Here is a 21,599-nt window from a genome sequence, read left to right as displayed (position 1 = left end):
ATATATATTTATTATTCCCGTGGCCTCAGCCTCAGATACTCAACTAATCAAAGTGATGTCATGACAAAACATTTTTCTCCTTCATTTCTGTCAAACAATGCTGTATGTAACGTTTCTCGCGGTTAGTATCATGGTTGCTAGGCAACCTGAACAGCGCAACGAAGGGCTAGACCGTCCCATTTCACAAGCCTCTCATTTCCGCACTTCTCGTACTTATAGTACGCGCCGTACGTAGTACGCGTAGTGCGCGTACTTCAAGCGTGCAGACCCTAAATTGGGACACAGCAAGAGTCTGCTGCCTTAAAGTACGCAGCCTTAACGGTCCACAAGGGCCGCATACTCAAAGAACGCTAAGGCCGGAAGTGCGAGGCTTGTAAAATGGGACGGTCTAGCCTCCGTCGCGCCGCCCAGGTTGCCTAGCAACCATGATACTAACGGCTGGAAACGTTTCATACAGCTTTGTTTGACAGAAATGAAGGAGAAAATCTTTTGTTCATTTGTTTGTTTGTTTCTACATGAGCTTTGATCATTCTCTGTAAGATTAAGGTCAGCTATGGGACGGCGTATATTTTAAAGTAAAGGCTTTAAAACCAAGTTAGTACAAACGTCACTAATGTCACATAACTTTGCCGACATGTGGCCAACAGTAATGTTTTAATGTTCTTCGTTATTAAACATTTGCACATAAATAAGTGACATAATATTCAGTACTTACTTAAAGTTTACTCTTTGGGCGCCCCTCAGCCGCCGTTTTTTTTTTTCGGCAAAATTATCCGCACCCACCGCCGCGCTATGCATTCTGGGATATGTTGGGCCACGAAGTCTACACCGCCATGTCCTTAAAATTCAGGGAAATTAAGGACTCATTTGAGGGCCGCATTTCGAGCAGCCTTCAAATTGGGACAGCCCTCGTCGCGTCGCGGTGGCGTAATCGGCCTTAAAATGCGGCCTTTAAGGCTGCAGACCCTGAATTGGGATACAGTCATGGGTTACACTTACAGTGGTTATTCTCCTGAACTCCTCCTTTATCTGTAGACCACACAAACAGAAGAATTAAACCTTGCACACTATTAGCTATATTGCATTGATGAATGCTCTAATACATTATTTAAAGAGGATAGATGTGATCTAAGGCTACCCCAAGTTTTGAGGGAACAAAAACAATCTTGGTGAAGACAAGGGAGACTTCCCCACCATAACCGTGGTGTAATCTCTAACGTTTTAGCAACCCTGTTTTTGCAGAGGTTTCGAATTTACACATTGTTCACTCCCAGCCCATTTTGTAAAAAATGTGTCCCAACTTAACAAAGCACTAATGACTCTAGATTATCACACTATACTAACTGCTTACATAAAGTCTTAATGTTAAGTAGATTCACATAGCCTATACTAGAATAATGCTATTGGAATGACATTAACAATATTTCACACAGTCTGATTTTTAAAAAAACAAACAAAAAAAACAAAGATAGCTACAGCTCTTAGGATCAAGAACAATACTTACTTTAAGATGCATTAGCATACCACATACCACACCGCATTACCACATGTAGCATTAGCTACATGTGGTAATGCAAAGTATTTTCTTATCTGTATGAGCATCATACACAAATCGACTACAGGTGACTAGCACAAATGCTTTGCTTTGGTAGAACTGTTATTTGTAAATGAAATGTTACTTACCTTGAAATGTCTTTTACAAAAGCTTGCACCATGCAACGCAACATGTGTGAATTTGCCCGGGCTAATTAAGTCGGTAGGGGAGGGAATTTGAAATCAGAAGTTACAGTGGGGGGAAAAAAGTTATCTATTCAATTTCTTTAAGTAATTACAACTTGAATTTTATTTTGAACCAACTAACATTGGGATTTAATTTCAAATTACATATAAAATTAATTTAATGTAATTACCAACATTATTAGTTCAACACAACCCAAAAAAAATAAAGTTTGCAACTTAGAAGGTCTATCTTAATCAATAAATTAGAATTTTTATGTTGCAGCCATGGTATGCTGTCCTCACTAAAGTTTGTTGCAGGCAACGTAATTTCAGCTATACAGCTAGCTTAACAATCTTTATTCCCAGCACTTCATCCTCCAAGAAACAGGCCGCTTGTTGTGTTTGGCAGGATTTAATGATGAAAATAAATTCTCTCTCTCTCTCTCTCTCTTTTTTGTAAAACTGTACAAAGAAAAAGAATACAAAATACACAATGAAGACATGTTCCATTACACTGGGAGAATAACATTGCTCTAGTGAAAAACACACAACCACAGATGGAGCATCTGCTGAAAACATACAAGCATCTACCTGCCTCCATATGATTTAACTCAAAACAATGTCAAAACTTACTAATACACATTAAATGTATAGGAACTTACGGATGAAGCCGATATTGTGGACTTTAACACCAGGATTGCAGAGATTGCCATCGGATTACATGCTGTCACTGCAGCAGCTAAAGAGCACACTACTTCCTGTAGACCACTTCCTCTACAAAAAAGACATTCTGCTTAGTTACCACTAGGTGGTAGTAACACTTCTTAAACAACTATAATATGTCCGTTCCATGACACATGGATTTAATCAAGTGGTGGTAAAAGGCCTGATGAATTACTTTTTAGAGTGTATGCTTTTTATACTTTTAGTAGTGTGTCCCACAAACAGCAAATATTTTCAAAAAAAGTAAGACATCTTTGGGGCTGCTGAAGCACCTCCAAAACTGGGCTAAAATCGCCCCTGATTGCTGCCTTCACATCTCCGTGGCAAACTGCCCGATCTTAATCGGAAGAGTGAAACGCCTTCCCAGCTGCTGTTGTGAGGGCTCCTCCTCGGTGGAGCCTGCTGTCTTGTCTTGTCTTTTCTCATCGTGAAACTGTAGGCTTACTTTTTTCTGGTTCGCCTGGTTTTATTTTATTTTATTCTGGATTGTTGCTTGTACCCACGCCTCTATGATCGGGCTGGAGCGATCCTCTGCCCGAGTGTCGTGCTGGGAACCGTAAACTGCCTCAGTTGCCGATCTCAGCCTGTGGGGAGCCAGACCGGCTTGTGATCGAGGCCTGGACAATTACTACCAGCACGAGTTGTAGTTGACTCGTGGGGCGTAAGCCTTCCAGTATGGTGTGTGTGCGTGTGTGTGTGTGTGTGTGTGCACGCGTGTGTGATTTCTTTTATTAAAGTTATTAAAGTTGGTTTTAGTTTTTTATGATCTGTAGCGAGCCGGATGCTCAGTGTCCTTTTATTCTTTTAACATATTTCTGTGTTTTATTTCGGTGAACGGACGTGCCAGTGGCCTGGGACCTCAGGTGGTGGGTCATTTTCGCACTTTCTTTTGTACAGCACTGGGTGGGCTGTAGTGATTTTCTTCTTGTGTTGCGTCGTTGTTGACAGTCAGTGGCGGTCCTAGCCTGTTAGGCGACCTGGGCGAACACTCCCTCTGGCTTTGAACCCAGGATTCAAATCATGAATACATAATGGGCTTGAATTTACAACATTATGAATAAAATGTGCTCTATTTGGAAGCAGCAGGTCTCCCTCCCTGTTCCACAGGTTGTGTGTGAGACTTTAAATCATTAAAATATAAAACATAAATTTTAAATTGTTATTGATCCCTTTACCCCTGGTCCTAAAGTGTATATTTATTTTCTTACTCTTCTTATATTTATTGTTTGTTTACTTGCACTGATGTAACTGGAGCTTCGTCGTCTCCTCTCTCTATATACTGGACTGTAGCGGAGATGACAATAAAGTTTACATCTTAGAATGTGGGTTATTATTGAAATGAATGGCCATATTGCTGTGCATGTAGATTAGGGAAGCTACGGTAGTTTCTTTTTTCTTTATGTTGTTGTGGGTTCTTAAGAATGACACCATTACTTGAAGAGAAGGTATTTTATCGAACTGTGGTTCACATGTAAACAAAGCTTCGCCATCACAGTCTACTCCGAGGTAACTCCCTCTGGCTCTCTAGCTCCCCCAACAGTCTAGAAACATTAACAACATAAAACATGATACTAGGCAAACAAGTATTTGCTCTTATCATTACTGTTACGTCCCCGCATAAAATCTAGGCGATGAGGATGGGGGGCAGTAACAGTTGGATCCGGGTTGAACCAAAAACAGAAACAGGCAAAATAAAATGTGTTGTGTCAAGTCAACCATTAACTAAAACTCTGCCCACACTCCCCCCAGTCCTGCCTACTCCAAATTTAGCCTGACCTAGCTTCTGGAGCGTACCAGGCTCGAGGCCACTTTAAAGGCAAATCATCAAGTGCCAAAGGCACCGAAAAGCCTACCCCCAACAGAGAATTAATCCCCACCCGGGTTTGCTCCGAAAATAACAAAGGCAAAACAAAAAACGAATGTCCGAAGGAAGAGCAAATGCTCAGCTAGACACTCCCCTGTGCTAGCCGGGGAGAGCAGCAGCTAGTCAAATGACCCTCACACAACACACAAACATCTATTCACACTCGTAAACAACTCAATTCCTTTCATTCCGATCCCGGACGAGCCCCCACTTTGTTACGTCCCCGCATAAAATCTAGGCGATGAGGATGGGGGGGCAGTAACAGTTGGATCCGGGTTGAAATGAAAAGAACACCAGGTAGAGGTAGTTAACACAAAATATCTTTATTATAATCAATTGCCTCAATAATCATAAATAGTAACAACAAAAAGAGACAGCACCGCTGCTTTAATGATAAATCAGACAGGTCAACCCAAAGAGCTGGTGACCACTCAACAAAGAAAACAACTATAAGGCTTCAACAGAAAAAGACAGCAACGCTGCTATTAACAATAACCAGACAGGCCAAACAAAATAATGGAGGCCGCCGTCACTTAAGGAGAACCACCGCTCAGTTAAAACTACTCACAAAGAGCCACGCACAGTGGGGCTGGTCACACACAGCAGGCCTTTTCCACACACAGCAGGCCTTTTCCACACACAGCAGGCCTTTTCCACACACAGCAGGCCTTTTCCACACACAGCAGGCCTTTTCCACACACAGCAGGCCTTTTCCACACCTAGCCCAGTCACACACTGACCAGCACAGATCAAATCCACCAGAAGCCTCTCCTACCTCCACACTGCTCATCTCCAGCTTATATCTCCTCTGAGGGTAATTGGTGGTCAACGAGGGCAGATGAGCAGCAGGTGTGCCCTAATAGGAGAGGGCAGGGGCAGAGAGAGACAGGGGAGGGGCAATAAAGAAGGAGGAGGAGAGGGAGAGGACAACACCACGCCCACACACTCCCACAGCCTCACAGGATGTAACATTACACATGCACAACACGACCACGCCTAAAACAAGACAAGCCTGTCATGTGTTTAAACATCTGACTTTAGGTCCACTTGGATTTTTGCATTTTGCAGCCACAGGGCAAAGACGAAAGCCATGCAGAACGGTGAACTGTTTATTAAGAGAGTGAAGATGGACAACTGGACAGCGGCTCTACTCACTGGTGTCGCCTGCATTGTGGGATACCTGCTTGTGCGGGTGAAAAAGTCCAACAGCCTCCGACAGGCAGAGGAAAAAATCAAGACAGCCAGAAAGAGGAGAGACGAAAGCTTGCAACGGGCAGAGCAGGCGGTGCTCCGGTACAAACAGTCGGTGAGAGTTCAGAGGTTTGGGGGGTTTTCTACTTTGTCTTTTTTGAGAAATCTCAGCTAATGATCTGCTTTTAGTTTAACCTGGCAGAGGTGTAGTCATTAAATACCAAAATACTGGCACTTTGCAATTACTGGCACTCTCCATTAGAGATGGACCGATCCAATATTACGTATCGGTATCAGTCCGATACTGACCCAAATTACTGGATCAGATATCCGCAAGTGTGTAAGTTCATCTCTGAATGTCTGTAAAGCGTTCCCACGTTAAGCTTAACAACAGATATATGGAGGGACTGCCTCTCTCTCTCTCTCTCTCTCCTGCTGCTACTTCGATGGTGAAACTGCTTAATGATCAGCTGATCGGCTTTTCTGTAGCAAGTCTGTAACCAGGAAACCAGCGGCTGAACAACAGCAGCACGTTTAAGCTTGATAAGCTGTTGTTAGAATTTATTTAATATTACTTTCTACACCAGGATCGTTTTCTACGTAGCTGACGCTGTCAGGGGCGGATCTAGCAAAATTTAGCCAGGGGGGCCGATAGGGCATGAACAGGGAAAAGGGGGCACAAAGACATACTTTTCTTTCTTATTCTCATTTAAAATGTCGAGCTTTTAATAAATAATTATCTGACTCTTACACCCAAAGTTTTAATCTGATGTAAAATATATAGAAGTCCATTACTGTATATAGTAACTGTTGAGTCTAATATACCCTAGTAAGCTATAGTACTTTTTCCTTTGGGAAGATACCATCTGTGCAGTCTGCAATTCTGTTGAAGAAAGATGTTGAATCTATTTAATTTAATCTATTTAATTATTCTTGAAAAAAAAATTATTTTTGTGCATTTTCCCCCTCCATCAAATTAAATTTGATTACATCCATTAAGCATCATGAGGTGGAGGGTGGGGGGTGGTTCCCTATTTTTTTTTTTTTTTTGCTGGGAGTTTGCAACCCTATTAGTTAGGTTGCTTAATATTTCTGCTAAGTACTCTTTAAAATACCAGAATAGGGAGGATGGAGCAGGTTTAAGTTTATTAGATTGATCAGTTTTGCTGAACTATGAAATATTTTGGGCGCAGTGTATTTTTATATACAGGTATAACAGAATAGCTTTAGTGTTGTTATTTATTTAAACTTGAGTATAAACTTATACAAAATGCAGCAAGATATTAAAAAAACGTTTTATTGATTAAAAAACACACTATATCGGATTCGGTATCGGTATCGGATATAAAAAAAGTGGTATTGTGCCATCTCCAGTCTCCATGCTTGAGCATGGAAATGAAAGTTAGGACTGTGCAAACCGTTTAAGTGCAGTGAACTCATTGCTGTGTTTGAGAAAGTTTGTAAAAAAAAAAAAGTGGAAGGAAGAATCCTGAATCTGTACATGGATGTGGTTGCGTCTCTTTGTTGCAGCCTTTAAAAGAAAGAATAATAACATAATGATTCTGTGTGGGTCTGTGTCTCCTAGCATCCGACAACTGACTCTGCTTTGATCCTGACGCTCTCCCTGTCTGAGCTGACACAGCAGCTGAACGAAGGTTTCCTGCGCCCCGAGGATGTGTTTTACTCTTACATGGAAAAGGTTCAATATCCAGCATGACACAAACCTTTCATAATAGATAAAATACAGCAAAGCTAATTTTAACACTAAGTAATCATTTACATTAGTCAGGCTTATCCAAATGTTATTTATTTTTGACATTGCTCCTACTTATAACCAGGGGCGGATCTAGAGAAATTTTCTTAGGGTGGCATGAGGGTGGCAAAGAAATCAAATGGGGTGGCAAAATCAAAGCCTTTTTTCCCCCCCAAACACACATGCAGGTGGTTACATATGGTTAAAATGATTCAAATGCAGTAAGTATACACGTTTTTCATATAAATATAGTCTATAACTTAATTATTGTCTGTAGCCCACATAATTACACACATTAGTTACATAAAACATGTGAGTTTTGATCTTATGTACTGTATAGCCTGTATAATAAATAAATATGTAGCCCAATAAGTATAAAATCCAGAAATCTACACAACATGGGGTGGTTCGTTTACAAACACAAGTCTAACTTAAGTTTCACTGTTTTTTGTTAGAAAACAGTCACATTGTTACAGCTTAAATTACACAAAATGTCAGAAATCTGCACTGTCATGAACAAAAATGTAAACCTAATTTTTCATGATTTGTTGGATCAACCCACTGAGGTCTGAAATACAACCGGCGACTTTTGACTCCTTTTGAGTTTACGTTTGTATTTCACCCTCAAATTGTTTCATTTAATTTTTTCCCCCTTGCCTTGTTCTGTGTCATTCTTTTCAGCTGAACTGAATTTAGTTGTTTTTTCACTGACATACTGCATTAGTACTACTATTACTATTAATAGTACTATTACTGATCTGAAATCACACAAAGAACTTAAAATCCTAGTAGTGTTTTTTACTGTAAAAAAAACCCCCACAGACACGTTGAGTAAATTTTTATAACTTGAAAAACAAATATAAATTGTACATTTTGTAAACATATACAACTATTTATCTAAAAATGCAGCCAATACACCTGCTGTTATTTTTTTCATTTTCTACAACCATTTAAAAGTATTACTAAAACTAAAGTGAGAGAACAATCAGGTGTTGCAATAAGATGCCCCACAAATGATGTGTGCCAGTACAAAAAAAAAGTTTGTCCACCAAAAGACAGAACAGCACAGGGATAAACCTGCAGGCCTGACAACAGGAGGTGTATCACTCCGCTGGTTTTCTACTTAGTGACAGTTTTTACGTTGCAAATGTGCCTTTGTGACATTCATTAGTGCCCTCACTGACACACAAAACAAAACGACTACACAACACAGTAAGTATACACTCCACACTAAACGTCACAAATCTCCCACATCTAAAAACTCCCTCTCGCTCTGTCTCGCTGCCGTTACCGTCGCTCCCCAAACTTTTCCCTCTTCCTAAACAACCAAATCCCACATGTTGACTTTTTTTTAAAATTGGTCGACATGGTACATTTTTCCACCGATAGGTGTTTTTGCGCTGTCCTTAGAAAACGCTTAAAACACACACAAAAACATCATGACAGTATTTAGAAAAAAGCGTGGCTTATATATATGATCATAAATCTGGATTTACTGGCCTGTAATTAAAATGAAAAAACTTTGAAGTCTGAACTTTCAATGTGGGCTGAAATAGAGACTCAGCGTGGCTGCAGCTTGTTGCTATGTCAGCTTACATCAGTCATGTGATTTGGAGGTGCAGCGTGTCCGTGGACCACAGAGGGTTAATAACACTCACCTTCCTTCCATTTACAGAGTGTAACATCCACCCACCTGTGTAAAATCCGAAATTCCCATGGTGTTGTTCAAAATGTGCTCTGGCACAATCATAAGCATCGCTTGCTACTGAAAACAAGACAAACCGATCCTGCTATGGGCTGAACCATTTGTTAATGGTGCAGGAGGGGAACACTATGCAATATATTCAGTTTTAGCATTTATATTCACTGTTGACTGTAACTACACTCAAACTGTTAATGCTATCTTATTTTAATAAACAACACTGTCATATTCAAAACTGGGGTGGCACTTGGGGTGACAAGGGATCATTTTAGGGTGGCACTTGCCACCCCATGCCACCCTTATAGATCCGCCCCTGCTTATAACTCACTGCTTTTTAGTTCTTTTTACACATAATTGTGTCTTATTACAGTTAAAGTTTAGACACACTGGATAATAATATTCATATAAGCAACACAGACTGATGTGTCAAGTAATGTTTGTGTTTCCAACAAGAGTTTAATATTTTACAAAGGTGATGGAGATGATGATGTTTCCTTTCCAACAGACTCTGGCTGTAAACAAAAAGCTGAACTGCTGCACTGAAGTTTTGCTGGAGAGTTTGGACCAGCTGACAACTGTTGGCTCCAACAAGGATGGTCTCTTGTACGGAGTTCCAGTTAGCATCAAAGAAAATATTGCATTTAAGGTATTACAAAGGTTATGCAATGCAAATATCAGTTACAGTTAATAATGGATTGGATTTATATAGTGCTTTTCAAGGCACCCAAAGTACTTTACAATGCCACTATACATTCACACACTGGTGGAAGCATATGAGGTGCCGTAAGGGACATTATTACTGAAACGCTCTCACACACACTACTGAAACGCTCTCACACACACTACTGAAACGCTCTCACACACACTACTGAAATTTTAGCTCTCACACACACTACTGAAACGCTCTCACACACACTACTGAAACGCTCTCACACACACTACTGAAACGCTCTCACACACACTACTGAAACGCTCTCACACACACTACTGAAATTTTAGCTCTCACACACACTACTGAAACGCTCTCACACACACTACTGAAATTTTAGCTCTCACACACACTACTGAAACGCTCTCACACACACTACTGAAACGCTCTCACACACACTACTGAAACACTCTCACACACACTACTGAAATTTTAGCTCTCACACACACTACTGAAATTTTAGCTCTCACACACACTACTGAAACGCTCTCACACACACTACTGAAACGCTCTCACACACACTACTGAAACGCTCTCACACACACTACTGAAACGCTCTCACACACACTACTGAAACACTCTCACACACACAACTGAAACGCTCTCACACACACTACTGAAATTTTAGCTCTCACACACACTACTGAAACGCTCTCACACACACTACTGAAACGCTCTCACACACACTACTGAAATTTTAGCTCTCACACACACTACTGAAATTTTAGCTCTCACACACACTACTGAAACGCTCTCACACACACTACTGAAACGCTCTCACACACACTACTGAAACGCTCTCACACACACTACTGAAACGCTCTCACACACACTACTGAAACACTCTCACACACACAACTGAAACGCTCTCACACACACTACTGAAATTTTAGCTCTCACACACACTACTGAAATTTTAGCTCTCACACACACTACTGAAACGCTCTCACACACACTACTGAAACGCTCTCACACACACTACTGAAACGCTCTCACACACACAACTGAAACGCTCTCACACACACACAACTGAAACGCTCTCACACACACTACTGAAATTTTAGCTCTCACACACACTACTGAAACGCTCTCACACACACTACTGAAATTTTAGCTCTCACACACACTACTGAAATTTTAGCTCTCACACACACTACTGAAACGCTCTCACACACACTACTGAAACGCTCTCACACACACTACTGAAATTTTAGCTCTCACACACACTACTGAAACGCTCTCACACACACTACTGAAACGCTCTCACACACACTACTGAAACGCTCTCACACACACTACTGAAACACTCTCACACACACTACTGAAATTTTAGCTCTCACACACACTACTGAAATTTTAGCTCTCACACACACTACTGAAACGCTCTCACACACACTACTGAAACGCTCTCACACACACTACTGAAATTTTAGCTCTCACACACACTACTGAAATTTTAGCTCTCACACACACTACTGAAACGCTCTCACACACACTACTGAAACGCTCTCACACACACTACTGAAACGCTCTCACACACACTACTGAAACGCTCTCACACACACTACTGAAACACTCTCACACACACAACTGAAACGCTCTCACACACACTACTGAAATTTTAGCTCTCACACACACTACTGAAATTTTAGCTCTCACACACACTACTGAAACGCTCTCACACACACTACTGAAACGCTCTCACACACACTACTGAAACGCTCTCACACACACAACTGAAACGCTCTCACACACACACAACTGAAACGCTCTCACACACACTACTGAAATTTTAGCTCTCACACACACTACTGAAACGCTCTCACACACACTACTGAAATTTTAGCTCTCACACACACTACTGAAACGCTCTCACACACACTACTGAAACGCTCTCACACACACTACTGAAATTTTAGCTCTCACACACACTACTGAAATTTTAGCTCTCACACACACTACTGAAATTTTAGCTCTCACACACACTACTGAAATTTTAGCTCTCACACACACTACTGAAACGCTCTCACACACACTACTGAAACGCTCTCACACACACTACTGAAACGCTCTCACACACACTACTGAAATTTTAGCTCTCACACACACTACTGAAACGCTCTCACACACACTACTGAAACGCTCTCACACACACTACTGAAATTTTAGCTCTCACACACACTACTGAAATTTTAGCTCTCACACACACTACTGAAACGCTCTCACACACACTACTGAAACGCTCTCACACACACTACTGAAACGCTCTCACACACACTACTGAAACGCTCTCACACACACTACTGAAACACTCTCACACACACAACTGAAACGCTCTCACACACACTACTGAAATTTTAGCTCTCACACACACTACTGAAATTTTAGCTCTCACACACACTACTGAAACGCTCTCACACACACTACTGAAACGCTCTCACACACACAACTGAAACGCTCTCACACACACACAACTGAAACGCTCTCACACACACTACTGAAATTTTAGCTCTCACACACACTACTGAAACGCTCTCACACACACTACTGAAATTTTAGCTCTCACACACACTACTGAAATTTTAGCTCTCACACACACTACTGAAACGCTCTCACACACACTACTGAAACGCTCTCACACACACTACTGAAATTTTAGCTCTCACACACACTACTGAAACGCTCTCACACACACTACTGAAACGCTCTCACACACACTACTGAAACGCTCTCACACACACTACTGAAACACTCTCACACACACTACTGAAATTTTAGCTCTCACACACACTACTGAAATTTTAGCTCTCACACACACTACTGAAACGCTCTCACACACACTACTGAAACGCTCTCACACACACTACTGAAATTTTAGCTCTCACACACACTACTGAAATTTTAGCTCTCACACACACTACTGAAACGCTCTCACACACACTACTGAAACGCTCTCACACACACTACTGAAACGCTCTCACACACACTACTGAAACGCTCTCACACACACTACTGAAACACTCTCACACACACAACTGAAACGCTCTCACACACACTACTGAAATTTTAGCTCTCACACACACTACTGAAATTTTAGCTCTCACACACACTACTGAAACGCTCTCACACACACTACTGAAACGCTCTCACACACACTACTGAAACGCTCTCACACACACAACTGAAACGCTCTCACACACACACAACTGAAACGCTCTCACACACACTACTGAAATTTTAGCTCTCACACACACTACTGAAACGCTCTCACACACACTACTGAAACGCTCTCACACACACTACTGAAATTTTAGCTCTCACACACACTACTGAAACGCTCTCACACACACTACTGAAATTTTAGCTCTCACACACACTACTGAAATTTTAGCTCTCACACACATTACTGAAACGCTCTCACACACACTACTGAAAAACCAAGGCATTTCAGTTGAACAGGAAGGCGTTTCAGTTGAACAGGAAGGCATTTCAGTTAAACAGGAAGGCGTTTCAGTTGAACAGGAAGGCATTTCAGTTAAACAGGAAGGCGTTTCAGTTAAACAGGAAGGCGTTTCAGTTGAACAGGAAGGCATTTCAGTTGAACAGGAAGTTAATTCTTGACAAAGAAACTGAAGGAAAAAGTGGTAGATTTCAAACAAACCACTACACAGATGTCTACTCAGCAACCTGCTAGTTAGGAGTGGGTTTTTATAATCGATTTATCAATTAAAATCGATTCTGGCTTGGATAACGTGAAATCGATTCATTAAAATCCTGAATCGATTTTTTAATATAAATTAATTTTGCCCGAAATGCCAGAATCTCAGGTGAAACCTCACAAAATTTCAACAACCACCAAACAGCTAAAACAGTAAATGAGAGCAGGAACAAGGATTCTGCACAAAGACGTAAACACACAGCGCGGACCCGCGGATCAGAATCAATGGGATGTCGCCTTTCTCACCCGATGGCAAGGACACGGTCGGGGCTGAAAGCCAACAGCTGGCTGATTCTGATCTGTCGGCGGTCCGCGCTTTGTTTTCACGCCGTTTTTGCCTGATTCTAAAGCTGTTAGTTTGATCTCTCTCCAAACAATATTGACTAAACCAGCAGCAAAAGAAGATCCAAACTGCGCTTCACGTAAACATCGTCATGAATTCCCTCTGACGTTTAATGTTTTGCTTCCACCACGATAAAATCACACGTCATGCACAGCTCTCTCTCTCTCTTTCTCTCTCTCTCTGTACTTCAAGAACAGTTTCCTGTCTTAAAATCTGTTTTCTGCATTATTCGCTTGCTTGTTACGCACAAGTCTACTGTTGTTTACAGCGCTGTCGGCCGCTGTTTTTTTTTTCGTTTTACATACTTCCTAAAAGAAAATCTTATTTCTGCCGTTCAATACTGAACAAATTTAAACATTTAAAAATTATGCAAAATGCAAAACGCTTAGCCGTGTCTCTAATAAAACCGCTGGAACGTGAGAGGTAACGTTGATTAATGGTTTTCTTTCGTTTTTGATGTACTGCAGAATATTTTTTATAAAATCCCAGGCCAGGAAAAATCACCTTCATGTTTTTCTGTGTTTTATCTTCAGCTACTTTTACACAAAGGCATCTGCTGTGACGCTTACACCTTTGATAAAGTCTTGCGTGTGTCAGCTTCCTTTTTTTAGGTACAAAAATATGTAAATGTACTGATCTGAATTATAATATTGCTGACTGTCAAAATTTCCCAGAATCAAATTGAATTGAATTGAATCGAATCGAATTGAATCGAATCATGGAACGATAAGTTAGACAGCTTAGTCTTAGTGAGACAGCTGCATTACTTAAAAATATATTAGCCTCAGCATAAGTCAAAATTTAGAATAGCAGGAGACGGGCATTATCCTGGTTATTTTTTTTTTTTTTGGCATATGTGCTTTTTGTATTTTTTAGCAAAGAAAAAAATATCTTAAAATCATCAATAAAACCAGGGAGAGAAGGCTTAGCGTTCCCCCATTTAACACAATGGATATGATATTTACTCAAACGTATGATGATGTTAATAATGTCTGAGACACCCAATGCTAGATGATCCATATAAAAAAAATTATGATGTAATTCAAATAGTGGCACATCATTAATATTTAGGGAAATCCAATTTTTTAAGTTGCACCAAATACATTGTGTGATAGGGCATAGAAAAAAAAAGATGTTCTAGGGTTTCATTTTCATCAGTACAAAAAGAACACTGATCCACCTCAAAGCCAAATCTCTTTTTTTAGAAATTCTGCCACAGGATTAATTTTTTTTAAAGTGTGTTTCTTTAACTTTAGGTAGAATAGGCTATTTCATAAATTTTTAGTATGCTTTATCCAGTGTATATGAAATAACTAAATTAGAACCATGCAATGTAACCATTCTGTTGTAACTATGAAATATTTTTGTCTTTGAAGAAACTACTAACAAATTTCTTATTGCATTTTTATCAAACAGCTGACATTGCCCTAGCAATAAATTTGGGAGCACTGATGAGAAATTATTGTATATCATAAAAATTTTAATCAAATGAAGCAGAGGCAGTGGGACCAGTTCACAAAATTTGTTATATTCTCTTTGAGAACAGTTTAGACAATATTTTTCTGAAAAGTCTGGGTAACTTAGAATTACACCGTTATCATCCAACAAATCTGTTATGAATATAATCTTTTTGTTCAAACCAGTCACTCTTGAAAATTGATTTTTTATTAAGTGTTATTACCCTATTATTCCATAAGGTTGAATTATGGGGAGAAGTTGTGGGTAAATCTCATTTTCCCAAAAATGCACAGTCTGTTTTGGAAAGTTTGATATCTTTATGGGGATTTTATTTACCGCAAAATCACATTTCAAAATAAAGTCTAATCCTGTATACTATTTTATTAAACAAGGATCATAGGATGTGGAGCTAAGTAGAGTCTGGCTGTGACAGACAAGATTTTAACCATTTAATTCTAAGGGTGCCATCCATAAATTCTAATTCTGGAGTTTTGATACCACCTTTATTGTATTCCTTCACAAGCTGATATCTTTATGTGTAATGGGTTTTATTCCTCCACAAAAATTCGAAAATAACTGTGTTAGCCTTATTAATGCTTTTAGAGGAGATATATAGAGAGTGACAAGGATAAATCAATTTGGAGATGCCTTCAGCTTTAGATAGGATGTTTCTGCCAAAAAAAGCGAGGTCTCTGCTTAACCAGTGGCTAAGTGATTTCTTCATCTCGATGATACAGTTAGAAATATTGGTGTCTTTTCTGCTAATTGGGTTTTTTAGATATTATCAGCCCTATATATTTAACTTTAGATTCAACTCTAACCAAAGCTATTGAGGAGTCAGAGCTTGTATGAATCAGGAGAAGTTCACATTTTTTGATACTGAGAGATAAACGAGAAGCTTTAGTTTTCTCTACCATGTATTTATCTTTCGAAAACATAGATGTATCATCTGTGAATTGACTTATTTTGAAGTCTTTATTAAAAATTGATATTCCTTGTATGTCGTTAGAATTTTTGATTAATAGTGTTAACAACTGAGTTGCCAATATAAAAAGCTTAGGGGAAACAGGACATAATTGCCAAATTCCCTGTTGCACCTTGAATCCATTCCTTGATTCAAGGAAGCTAAAATATTGTTAAGTAATGCGGCTGCTTCACTTAGGCTACAAGCACAGCCGTCCCCAACCCCCAGGTCCTGGACCAGTACCGGTCTGTGAGTCGTTTGGTACCGGGTCGCAAGAGTTGAGGCTTGAGTTTGAAATTCATGGTTTTCATGGTATTTATCATTTTTTTTAATTTTTATATTGTTTACGTGGCACAAAAAAGGTTGTGAACTGCTGTACTAGCAGGTTGCTGAGTAGACATCCTTGTAGTGTTTTGAAATATACCACTTTTTCCATCAGTTTCCTTGTCAGGAAACAACTTCCTGTTCAGCGGAAATGCCTCTGGTTTCAGTGGAGTGCGTGAGTGCATTTCAGTAGTGTGTGTGAGAGCGTTTCAGTAGTGTGTGTGAGAGCTAAAATTTCAGTAGTGTGTGTGAGAGCGTTTCAGTAGTGTGTGTGAGAGCGTTTCAGTAGTGTGTGTGAGAGCTAAAATTTCAGTAGTGTGTGTGAGAGCTAAAATTTCAGTAGTGTGTGTGAGAGCGTTTCAGTAGTGTGTGTGAGAGCTAAAATTTCAGTAGTGTGTGTGAGAGCTAAAATTTCAGTAGTGTGTGTGAGAGCTAAAATTTCAGTAGTGTGTGTGAGAGCGTTTCAGTAGTGTGTGTGAAAGCTAAAATTTCAGTTGTGCGTGTGAGAGCGTTTCAGTAGTGTGTGTGAGAGCGTTTCAGTAGTGTGTGTGAGAGCGTTTCAGTAGTGTGTGTGAGAGCGTTTCAGTAGTGTGTGTGAGAGCGTTTCAGTAGTGTGTGTGAGAGCGTTTCAGTAGTGTGTGTGAGAGCGTTTCAGTAGTGTGTGTGAGAGCTAAAATTTCAGTAGTGTGTGTGAGAGCGTTTCAGTAGTGTGTGTGAGAGCGTTTCAGTAGTGTGTGTGAGAGCGTTTCAGTAATAATGTCCCTTACGGCACCTCATAGAAGCAAGCTACAGTTGTAGCCACAGCTGCCCTGGGGGATCGAACCAGTGACCTTCCGGTTACAGATACGCTTCCCAACCCCCTGAGCCACGGGGCGACCATGGCCCCTTTGGGGGTTGGGAGTATTGAAGTATTTCCCATCAGTATTTATAAGTATGGTACAGTATTCGCGAGCATCATAGCTCAGGTATTTGATGTAACATTATCATCTTTGTTTTTTCCAACACTAGAATCATGACTGTTCTTGTGGTGTGGTCATTAACCTGGACCAGCCCGCTGAAAAGGACAGTGTGCTTGTTCAAGTCCTGAAGAAACAAGGAGCTATTCCCTTTGTGAGAACCAACTTGCCTCAAGCTCTTTTAAAGTACATCTTTTATTAATTACTCACATAAAAATCTACAGCACATTTAAAACTGTGTGCATGTGTTAAGTTGCCTTTGTCCATTCCAAATGTGCAAATAATGAAAATATGAATGAAAATAATATGCAACGAGTCATTAACTGTCTGTTGACAGCTATGACTGCAGGAATCCTATCTACGGGCAGACTGTGAACCCTCATAACCCCCAGAAGACCTCTGGAGGTTCATCTGGTGGGGAGGGGGCTCTCATCGGGGGAGGGGGCTCCCTGCTTGGTATAGGCACTGATATAGGTGGCAGTATCCGTATTCCTGCATCCTTCTGTGGAATCTGTGGTTTCAAACCAACTGCAGGTCGGCTCAGGTGGGTCTCATTCAGTCAGTTTTTATAAATTTATTATACATTGCTGAGTTAAGCTTTATTAACACTTTTGGGTAATGATTAGTTTACAGGGGCTTCGTCCAATTTATCGAGGGCAAAAGTCAGGTAAGAAACATATGTACTTTACATATAAAGTAAATGTAGTTACATAACCACTGTATAGCAATATTTCACAGACACAAACTGTCTCAAATATTTGAGTCACTGCTTTATATTTCGTATGAAACTAGTGCCGTCATCTGCTGGACCCATGGCAAGAGATGTGGACAGCCTGGCTCTGTGCATGCAGGCACTTCTTTGTGACCACATGTTTTCTTTGGACCCCACTGTTCCACCATTACCTTTTAACATGGAGGTGTGTCCTGTACTGTGAGGTTCATATAATCTGTTAATGATTATTCTTTTGTTTAAAAGCTACAAATTAAGCCGATACATAGTTTTTCCTAATGCTTCACTTTATATTACTCTTACCTCACCTGTTATTAATCTCCTGAGATACAGAACTAACTTTACAGGCTGTAATCAATTCAAACTGATTATGTTTAATTGACTGAGGAAGTAAAAATGATTGACCCTTAGATATACAGAAGCTCCAGACCTCTAAGGATTGGTTATTATGAAAGCGATGGCTACACGCATCCATCTCCAAGCATGGCCCGAGGCGTCAGAGAGGTCAAAGCTCTGCTAGAGCAAGCAGGGCACACAGTAAGACGTCACCACACACACTAGGATCACTGTCAAGCCACGTATGTGATATGAGTCATAGGTCCTCAGTGTTGATATTTGTGTCTTTAGCTCGTCCCTTACTGTCCACTGAAGATGGATCAAACTATCCCTGAGCTTTTGATAAAGGGTTTATTTGCAGATGGAGCTACCACCCTGCTACAAAAACTGTGAGTTGTTCCATTTAATAAGTCAGTTATTACCATTTGTTTTCCAAACTTCATTATTCTTCATAGATTCATCATCTAACATTTAGAGATTTTGTTTCTTTTTAGTTCTAACCACTAAACATCACCATGCTGCCATTGTCTTTATGAACAACATGGGGTTGTGGTTCTTTTTGAACCCATTACAGTAATTCTCAGTTCAGTGTCTCTGAACAGACTGTTTTCTCCTGTGCCAATGATCTCTTTCATTTTAGGGAAGGGGGACCTGTGGACCCTTCTCTGGAGCCTCAGGTTTTTCCTTACGGCTTTCCCAAGTGGTTGAAGAAAACCATTTCATTCTTGCTCAAACCCGTGGTGAGTCCTCTAATTCTGTGACCGAAACATATTAATTTAGAGATTGGTTTGAAAATAAATTTTACACCTCAGTTTGTCTTCTTCTTTTGGCAGTTTCCTCGTGTTTCTGCCACCTTTGATGCTCTTTGTGGAGTTGGGTGAGAAAGTATCCTTGCTATTGTTCATTTTTGTGCTTGAATCTCAGTTTCTTTGTTACATTTCCATGTGCTAGGAATTATATCCAAACGTTCTGCTTCATTTTTAGATCTGTTCCAGAGCTGTGGAAGCAACATGCTGCTGTTGAGGTACTGTCAGCTGATGATGCATGGTCACGTATGAAAGTCTAAAGATGAAATTGAGATTTCCTGTGTTTTCTTTAGGACTACATTCATGAGACAATAGCACATTGGAGGAGCTGCAACATTGATGTGCTGCTGTGTCCTGTGACTGGACCAGCCTACAACTTCTTATACTGTGGCAAAACCTCAAGTATGATTCACTCAGTATGACAGACAACTTAGTTTTTGTATCTATCACTTTGTTTTTAAAACACTGTAATCTAAGGACTTTAAAGATGTTTAAAATGTGAACACTTTAAACATCAACATTAAACAACATTTTTAAAGGCTAAGAATGGTGTTTATGTTTCTTTATTTTTGTTTTCTACACTTTCAGTTGCTGCCAGCTACACGGCACTCTACAATCTCCTTACCTTTCCTGCGGGTGTAGTCACTGTTTCCACAGTGACCACAAAGGATGAGGAGGAACTCAAGCACTATAAGGGCTGTTATCAGGACATGTGGGACAAACTCTTCAAAGAGGTAGGCAACATGTACCAGTGAGATCAGACTGAGTGAGATCAGAGCCAGATTTACTAACACTGTCTCAGGACAAACTGGGTTTTAACATTAAAAAGGCATAAAGTAGATTTTTGTAAAGAAGGGTGCAGTAAGAAGACTGTGGTTAAGAGGTGGAAACTCTGAGCCTTTTGCGTGTGTGTCTGGAAGTGAAACTTTTGTCCACTAGTCAGTTTATTTGGAAAACTAAGCGAAGATGTGTTTAAAAAGATACAGATTACCAAGTATGAATTGGAACAATGGTCCCTCTAAGCTGCTGGCACGGTCTCTACGCAACATGTACCAGTGAGATAAGACTGAGTGAGAACATAGAGCCAGATTTACTAACACGTTGTGTCAGGCCAGGCCATCCAGTACATTACTTAATTATTCCCAGGTGAAGCCAATTTGTTACACAACTCATTACATTACATTCGTATTTCTCCATAAAATTAGTGCTGCGTATTGATTTTGACTCCAGTCGATTCAGTTTTAACTCAGATATCCAGAAATATTATAATTCTGATCACTTATCAGTACATATCCCTATTTTTATATTTGTATAAAAAGAGCTGACACATGTGAGACTTTATTAGAGGTGTAAGCACTCGTTTGATGTTCCCTATTACTCATCTGTGCATGTTGAAGTAGAAATAATATTATTACTTCAATATTTATAGTTTTTTTTTTTGTCACAATAGGTGGATGAAGGAGACTGTGGTGCGTTCAGCTGCTGAGCATTAAGTGACAGGAGTGTGTTTTGTGTTCAGGCAGTGACTGGTGGTGAGGGTCTACCTGTGGCGGTTCAGTGTGTTGCTCTGCCGTGGCAGGATGAGCTCTGCCTGCGCTTCATGAAGGAAGTGGAACAACTGGTCAAAGAAAGCAAGAAGTAAAGCTGCTTTCTTTCTCAGCCTCACAGGAGAGGCTGAGGACTTCAGAGGAAACAAGTTAATTTGACTACATTCTGTAATAATAAGCTAATCAAGTCATAAATGGTGGAGAATTCTTAATCTAGACACTTTTTTGGCTAAATAAAAAATAAAAATAATAAATAAGGTTAAATAAAAGTTAACTGGCAAAATTATGCATTTATGTTTTTTGTTCTTATATTTTAAAGGTGGGTCTTTTATATTGTCTTGTTATCACCATTGTTAGCATGATCATTTATCCACTTTTAGGAGCCAGCAGTCAAAACGCTTCATCTTTTGGTGTATTTATTAAAGCATTGGATGATCAAAAATCAGCACATACATGGATCTCTTCTGTCCAGAAAACTACAGTCTGCAAGCAGAAGAGAGTAAACTATCTTAGCATGTGAGAAAACACCTTACCTCAGTTGTTATCAGGGCTGTTTTATTGCCATGCTGATATCAGCTTTAACCGACACAATAAAGTCTCTTTCTTATTGCAGAGAACACCATGTTATCACAGCCAGGGCCAAGAAGGTTTCTCCTGTATGAAACTGTGTTGTTCATATACACACAGGCCCTGAACTTTATACATCTTTTGGCAACAACAAGTTGTGGAATGGCTGATTCCACTTTCCTTTATCCC

The 21,599-nt window shown here is 40.1% G+C and overlaps 1 protein-coding gene across 1 annotated transcript; it reads left to right on the top strand.

Annotated features, from left to right (window-relative positions):
• Window positions 1–5,198: 5,198 nt before the first annotated feature.
• On the top strand, window positions 5,199–21,129 carry LOC148095957 (vitamin D3 hydroxylase-associated protein-like). Its single transcript, XM_087836882.1, has 15 exons — window positions 5,199–5,612; window positions 7,083–7,196; window positions 9,458–9,598; window positions 17,477–17,610; window positions 17,762–17,968; window positions 18,051–18,091; window positions 18,217–18,341; window positions 18,566–18,691; window positions 18,782–18,879; window positions 19,131–19,230; window positions 19,324–19,367; window positions 19,475–19,514; window positions 19,590–19,698; window positions 19,885–20,030; window positions 20,816–21,129. The coding sequence occupies exons 1-15, from the start codon at window positions 5,397–5,399 to the stop codon at window positions 20,936–20,938; spliced, it is 1,764 nt and encodes a 587-aa protein (XP_087693008.1). The 5' UTR covers window positions 5,199–5,396; the 3' UTR covers window positions 20,939–21,129.
• The last annotated feature ends 470 nt before the right edge of the window (window positions 21,130–21,599 follow it).

This window comes from Neolamprologus brichardi, chromosome 23, assembly GCF_056152115.1.
Source record: "Neolamprologus brichardi isolate AB-2024 chromosome 23, ASM5615211v1, whole genome shotgun sequence".
NCBI classification, from domain to species: Eukaryota; Metazoa; Chordata; class Actinopteri; order Cichliformes; family Cichlidae; genus Neolamprologus; species Neolamprologus brichardi.
Note: the sequence above shows the minus strand (reverse complement) of the source record. Positions and strands in the feature narration are given on the sequence as shown.